Source organism: Ailuropoda melanoleuca, chromosome 7 (assembly GCF_002007445.2).
Source record: "Ailuropoda melanoleuca isolate Jingjing chromosome 7, ASM200744v2, whole genome shotgun sequence".
Taxonomy (NCBI): domain Eukaryota; kingdom Metazoa; phylum Chordata; class Mammalia; order Carnivora; family Ursidae; genus Ailuropoda; species Ailuropoda melanoleuca.
Window position 1 is genome coordinate 139342770 of NC_048224.1, and position 7291 is coordinate 139350060.

The following is a 7291-nucleotide window of genomic DNA, read 5'->3' on the forward strand; positions in this document are numbered from 1 at the left end:
AATGGGGGCTGGGCAGGTAGGGTGGGGCTGGGCAGGTGTGGGAGGTGGGCAGTGGAGGGGGAAGGAAGGTATGGGGGCTGGGCAGGTAGGGGGGGCTGGGCAGGTGTGGGAGGTGGGCAGGTGGAGGAGGGTCATTAGAGGCGGTCTGGATGCTGGTGGACCAGAGCTCAGAGTAGAGCCCAGGTCAGCCTGCTGTGCCCATTGGTTCAGACCTTCCTCCCTACCCTGGCTGGGGCTCCCCCTCCATCCTCCAGGATGCAGCCTTGGGAGGGTGTGGCCTTACCCTCCTTTACAAACTTCCAAGGGTGCTGTGAAGCCCACACCCACAGAAGCGCTGCCGGCCTGGTGTGCCTGTTCCCAGGTGCATGGCTTTAGCTCCCCCACGTCTGGGCTGTCCTTCTGCCTGTTGCTGCAGGCTCCTGGCTGGTGGCAGGGATGGTGTGGCTCACGTGGTACCACTGAGGGCTTGCACAGCCTCGGGGCCCCAGCCTCAGACTGGACTTACAGGATGAGGGAACAAGTGAGGGTTGTAGGGATGGCAGGTGGCCTCCTAAAGAGGGCCTGGCCTGGGAGGGGGGCAGGGAGCTGGCCGTCTCCACTTCCGCCCTCCATACCCCAGCTCACCATACCTGGCAGGTGCTCGCCAGGCAAGCACTAGGGGCTGCTGGGGCACATCTCAAGTCCACCTAGCAAACCAGGGTGCAGGCCCTGGGGCTTAGTTCCACGCCATTCACACGGTATCCTCTTGAGGGCAGAGGGGGAGCCAGTAGGTCCCCCAACCCCTGAATGGGCGTCCTGTGAGTTAACACCTTTACCGTGTGTGTTCTGCGCTCCGGGCAGTCTGCCTGCCCTGAGGGTCAAAGACCCGCTCTGGGGTCTCCTGGCGGAGAGGTGGCCAGGGTGCCTTCTTGCCTGGCTCGGAACGCCAACCGTCATAAAACAGCAGCAGCTAACCTCGGGCCATCCCAGACTCTAGGCAGTAGGCTGTTTCCAAGGCTTTATGGCATTTTCTCCTTCCAGAGCCCCACTGTGGAGAGCCTGTCCTGTCCCCATGCAGAGAAGGCTGGGCTCCGCCTGTCACGCCCGCAGTGGGGGAGGAGATGAGCACAGGGACCTGGCTGTGTGGCCTGTGCCCTTAGCCCTTGTGGATCGATTACATATCCTCTAAAAACAGCATCCTTTTCCTTACGAGGCACCATGACGTTGAAAATAGTTCCCGTGACAGTGCCTTGTAAACTGCAAAGTGCCTTCCAAGTGCCGTTTGTATTATTTCTGGAGCGGCCGGAAGGAAAACATGGGACTCAACAGCAGGGTTGTCTGCCATCCTCTCCTCCTACAGCCACTGTCCCTCCTCTGACCCCGCCTGCCTTCTCCTCCCTGCACACGGTTGGCTGGGCCCTTTCTAGATCCCAACTTCGAAGGTGACGATGAGCCGCGGTGTTGGCGGCAGTACATGTCCTGTGACCCCTCCCCGCCCAGCCTCCTGCCCCAGCCCTCCGTCCTTGTCCCCACCTCTCTAGTCCTAGGAGGCCTGGTGTCCTTGGTTCTGGGGCGTTCCGTGGTGGCTGATGACCTGTGGAGGGATGTTGGGCCCGAGGGCCGGTGTCCCCAACTGGAAATGGGGCCGTGTCTGCTGGGTCCCCAGGTTCTCACTTTTGTCTGAATCTCGCGTGTCCACGGGCAAGCATGCATGTGTGAGAGGACAGGAGGCACAGATGTGGGAGGAAAGCCCAGTCAGCGTACCTCCCTGGCGGTGACCTGGGGCTAAGGGGCCTCCTGCATAGTGAGCATGCTCGTGGGGTGTGTGCGTAGACATTTTGTCTCGATCTGTTTCTCCAGAGTGGCAGGTGCACAGTTGGCCTGGCATGTTCTCGTCAGCTGCCTCTCTCACCTGGGCCCTGCTCTTCCCTGGATGTCATGAGCTGCTTGGGGCTGGCCCAGCTGTGATGTGGTTGACGGGGGCGGGGGGAGCTGAGCGCTGACGAGACAGGTGCACGCGGGGGTGCCACACGCACTAAGGTGGCCGGGCCCTGCCCCCAGAAATGCCAGCCCCCTCGTGGCTTCCCCCCATCCCTGGGTCAGGTGTTGGGTACCGTCGTCCCCAGCCAGCAGCGTGTGGTGGGGGCAGCTGAGGGTGCCACTCCAGGTGCCCGCTGGTCACACGATAGGTTGTCCTTTGATGCTTTCGATGGTCAGTCTGGGGCTCCGGCTGGTCTTCAGTGAAGCCTCACTGCCCTGCCCCCTGCCCTGCACTGAGCCAAGGGAGCCTCAGCTTGTGCCCGTCTCTCGGGGGCTGTGGGGCTGGACGGAGAGGTCACACCAGAGATGGAGAGGTGGGTGCGGTTCTTCCGCGGGCAACTTTCCAGAAGCGCATCAAGACCTCGGGGGAGGTCCAGGCAGATAAAACAATCCTGGGGAGGAGGCGGGGTGGGCATGGAGATCTCAGATGTGCCGGGAGACTGACCTTCTGCACAGGTGCTCTGGGGACAAGCAGCTCTTCCAGACTCTTCCGTGAAAGCAGCCAGAGTGGGAAATCACATACCCGCATGTTCTCGTGGGGAGTGACGTTGAAGCAAACAATCGTTATGAACAAAATTACGCCTCGACGGATCGTTTTCTGCCCGCGCTGTTTGCCGAAGTCATCCTCTGCCGTCACGGAGCGCCTTGGTCCCCCGCTCCGTGAAGACAGTGGGGTGATGGGGACCCCAGTTCTCCCGGTCAGCTGTGTGGTCTTGGGTCTCCTGGAACTTTCTGGACAAAGCAGGGGGGACTGAGTGCGCCTGTGTTGGCCACCACTCTGCCTGTCATCCTGTGCGGCCCCCGTTCTCAATGGTGTGGGAGTTACCTGCGGGCACGGTGGTGGCCGTGCTCCCTTTGTCGCCACCGTGAGGGCCTGGGCGGGGTCCCTGCAGCCTGGACACCATCTGAGGCGAAGCTGGGCACCACTGGCATGCCCTTAAACGGATGGCACACCTTGCAGGGCGACTGAGCGCTTGGGGACACTGGGCAGCAGGGGAGGCCGGCCCTACCTGCCCAGCTCGCCGGGCTCTGGGGGACGGTGGTGGTGCAGGAGGGTGACCACGGGCTTCTCCGTCCCCCAACCCCGCCCAGCCAGGTGCTGCTCTGTCCGCAATGGCATTCCGGCCGCACATCTTGGGAAGAAGCGGGAGGGACAGTGGATTTGTCCGGAGCCCTCGTGTCTGAAGGACTGATTGGTGCTAGGAAAAGGACTGGGTGCCCTGGAGCCCGCCGCCTCCCCTTCCCCTCGCGCCAGGAGAGCCCAGCAGGGTTTGGGGCAGACGCTGCTCCCGCTACTGAGGGGACCACGTGTCCTCAAAGCTGGAAGCGCATCAGTAGCGGGGCTGAGCGGCGCCGGGCTGGGTCACCCACTGTCTGCGGCCCTGGGCCCACTGTCCATGCACTGGCTTGCTTGATTTTGGTTAAACTGACATTTTACATTCTGTCCTTTGGAATAAACTTTTCAGTTCTGGAATAATCTTCAGCCTGAGTTGATAATTTTAATTCACCGTGTGCTTCCCTGTAAATTAATCACATGTTATGCCCTGCAACCCCGATATCTGTTTGTATCAGATCTTTGTCCTCTGTTTTCTCTGCGGGGCGCAGATCCTGGCGCGGGCTCTGCTGAGATGCGCCATCTCCTTAATCATTAGAGGACCCCGCATCATTCTCTGTAACTAACTCAACACCAGTTTGTTGAGAAATCTAATTCAGATCTTTGAAGTGAGATTCGTATGATGCATAATTGAAAACATCACAAATCCCGCAGCGCCCCCTCCCAGGCCCACGGGCGTGGCGCTCCTGGCGCAGCTGTGTTCTCAGTGATGACGGCGCTGTGTGTCTGCTTTGCAGTGTGCGACATTCCTCTCTACGACATCTGTGACTACAACGTCACCAGGGACCGCTGCAAGGAGCTTGGGTGCTGCTTTTACAAAGGCGTGTGCTACGAGAACGCGGTCCCCAGTAAGTATCCACGTCCGTGTCCCCCTGCCCCGTGCAGAGCAACCACGGAGGCCTCCCCGGCTGGACTGGCCTCTGCTGTTCCCTGGGTCCGAACACTGGTGCCTTAGCAGGAACAGCCAGCTTTGGGGTTGGTGAATGGGGTGACAGCCCCCGAGGAAGCTCACTCCTGGATGGAGTTGACCTGATGCTAAGAAGCGTCCTGGGAAGACCCTGGGCATGTGCGGTTGCAGAAGCAACTGGTTCCGGGCAGGGCTAGCCGCCCGCTGTGTTCAAGGTCAGATCCCACGGGGCTTCTCCGCGGCCCTGTCACAGTCAGCATAAAACCAGTCCGCACTGAGTGTACCCTGACCCCATGAGTCCAGGCTGCCCCTGGGGCTGCGGGGCCAGCAGGGAGTCCTGTGAGGGGGAGGCTTTGGGAGCAGGGAGAGGCTGGCGCCCTCGGAGCAGGGCTGCCTCCCGCTGGTGCTGAGGGGGGCCGCGATGGAGACGGGACTCCCAGTTGGGTGGGAGAGCTGGTGCGGGGCAGGATACAAGCTGGGATGCCCTGTGGGAAGGGATCTTCTAGTTACGCCGTCTGGGGGTTTGCTCACACTTTAGGGCTTTGGGCTTCTGGGCCTCTAGAATTTTTTAAATTAGGGTTTCCAAACCCTCCCAAAATTCACTTGATGATTGATGTGTTTTTTTGCCCGGTTTGCGGCCCTTTTAGAAATGAGGGTGCCTGGCTCTAGGAGTGTTTTGAGAGGAAGGAAGGAGTGTGTGCGGTGGGGCAGCCTACACAAGATCTGGCCAGAGAGAAGGAGGGTGCCCCACAGACAGAAGCTGGCCGCGGGCCACGGACACTCAGCAGCTCCCAGGCTGTGGGAGAACGTGTCCCGGGCCCTCCCTGTCCCAGGCCACTCTCCTCTGTCCTCACCTCCCCAGTGGATAAAGGCACACGTGTGTCGGGAGACCGGAAAGGTTTCTTGTTCTCTCCTCCGAGCCCCAGGTAGGCTGAGCCCTTGGAGGTGAGACGCAGAGTGACCCCTCATTCCCGGACATGGGAAGGCCTAGGAAGTCAGAAACATTCGTGACTCGTAACTGTTCCCAAGGAGTGACCCACGGGGCTGCCTGATCCCACAGACCCCAAACCCTAAGCCAGCTCCTTGTTCGAGAAGGAAGTGACATTTGCACAAAAGGATAGAAGAATCTAAAGCATCGGCAGGAACCTGATTCACCGGGGGGGAACATCTGTATTGCTTTATGGTGAAGATTTGGCACTTAGGGCAAAAGAGGAGGAAGTTTGGCTGCTCAGAAACAGGTGAAATCAGAGGCCACAAGAAAGGCCATTAATAGCTGAGAAGATTATCTGATGACAATTCTTCATCCAGATCTTGAGTCAGAGGACTTGGGACCGGACTCTGCCTACGTGTCTCTGCGTCTGGGAGACGCAAGCGACCCTGGGATCCCACACCTTTCCCTGTACCTGTAGATAGAAACAACTGGAAGTTACCTCTTTTTTGGTTACTTTTATTGAGATAAAATTCTCATACCATAAAATTTACCCCTTTAAAGTGTACAATTCAGTGGTTTTTGTATATTTACAAAGTTGTGCAACCATCACCACTGTCACTTCTAGGACATTTGTATGAACCCCCAAAGAAGTCCTGCACTCGTCAACTGGACAGTCCCCATTCCCTACTCCCCAGCCCCAGGCGACCACTGATCTGTCCCTGAGGGTTTACCTATTCCGGACATTTCACATTAATGGAGTCAGATAGTATGTGGCCTTGTGTGTCTGGCTGCTTGCACATGTTTTCAAAATTCATGCATGTGGTAGCAGGTGTCAGCGTCCCGCTCCCGTTTATGGCTGAGTGACACGCCATTGTGTGGCTAGACCACAGTTTGTGTATCCATATATTCGCTGATGGAAACGTGGGTTGTTCCCACTTGTTAGCTACTAGGAACACGTGGGTGTAAGTGTTTGCATGGACATATGTTTTCACTTCACTTACCCAGAAGTGGACTTGCTGGATCATACAGTAACTGTACTTACAATGTTTGAAGAACCGCCGAACTATTTTCCACTGTAGCTGCACTGTCTGACAGCCTCAACTTTAGTACCTGAATTCCAGTTTCTCCATATCCTCACCAACGCCAGTTGTCTGTCTTTTTGACGAGAGCCATCGTGATGGATGTGAAGTTGTGTCTCACTGGTTTGGATTGTATTTCTCTGATGAGTAACGATGTTGAGCGTCTTTGCGTGTGCATTTGGCCATTCGTGTGTCATCTCTGAAGAAGTCTGTTCACATACCTTGCCTGGGTTAATTGTCTCTTTATTCTGGAATTGTAAGAGCTCCGTATGTATTCTGGATAGTAGACCCCTACCAGATATATGATTTGCAACTACTTTCTCCCAATGTTGGTCATCTTTCACTTTCTTGATAGTGTCTCTTCGAAGCACAGCACTTTTTAGTGTTGATGACGCCTTGTTTATATATTTGTTCTATGCTTACTTGTGTATTTGTGTCATAGCTAAGAAACCATCGACAATCCAAGGCCACAAAGATTTACGTCTCTATTATTTTCTAAGAGTTTTTTGGTTTTAGCTTATACATTTATGTCTTCAGTCCATTTTGACTTAATTATTTTTTTTCACGGTGTGAGGCAGGGATCCAATTTCATTCTTTTGCATCTAGACGTTCAGGTGTTCTAGCATCATCTGTTTAAAAGACTATGCTTTCTCCATGGAAGTGCGTTGGCATCCTTGTCTAAAATAAATTGCCCATAAATGTGAGGGTTTATTTCTGGGCTCTCCGTTTTTTTCCACGAAGCCAGTACTACACCACTTTGATTACTATGGCTTTAGAATAAATGTCGAAGTTGAAAAGCAGGAGTCTTCCAACTTGGTTCTTCTTTTTCAGGATTGTTTCAGTTACTGTCGATTCTTTGCATTTCCATGTTAATTTAGGATCAGCTTGTCAATTCTGAAAAAAAAATGCCCTCTGATATTTTGATAGGGATTGTGTTGAATCTGTAGATAATTTGAGGGTGGGGTAGTGCCATCTTAATAATGTTAAGTATTCTGACCCATGAACAAGGGATGTCTTTCCATTTATTTAGATCTTCTTTAATTTCTCTCAACAATATTTTGTAGTTTCCAGTGCAGCAATGCTGCATTGCTTTTGTTAAATTTATTCCTAAGTATTTTATTCTCTCCTGATGTTATTGTAAATGGATATAGCTCCTTAATTTGATTTTCAGATTGTGTATAGAATCCTTGTGTAGAGACACAAGAGAATTGAAAGTTCGCTAGAATATAGAAATACAATTG

At 54.7% G+C, this 7291-nt stretch overlaps 1 protein-coding gene across 1 annotated transcript in view; it reads left to right on the forward strand.

The window, feature by feature from the left end:
* The window catches only part of TEX29 (testis expressed 29), a 20054-nt gene that overhangs the window by 7883 nt on the left and 4880 nt on the right, over nucleotides 1-7291 (forward strand). Inside the window, exon 4 of the mRNA XM_034665489.1 lies at nucleotides 3871-3981. Within this exon, the coding sequence (XP_034521380.1) occupies nucleotides 3871-3981 (111 nt within the window). The remainder of the gene's footprint in view (nucleotides 1-3870; nucleotides 3982-7291) is intronic.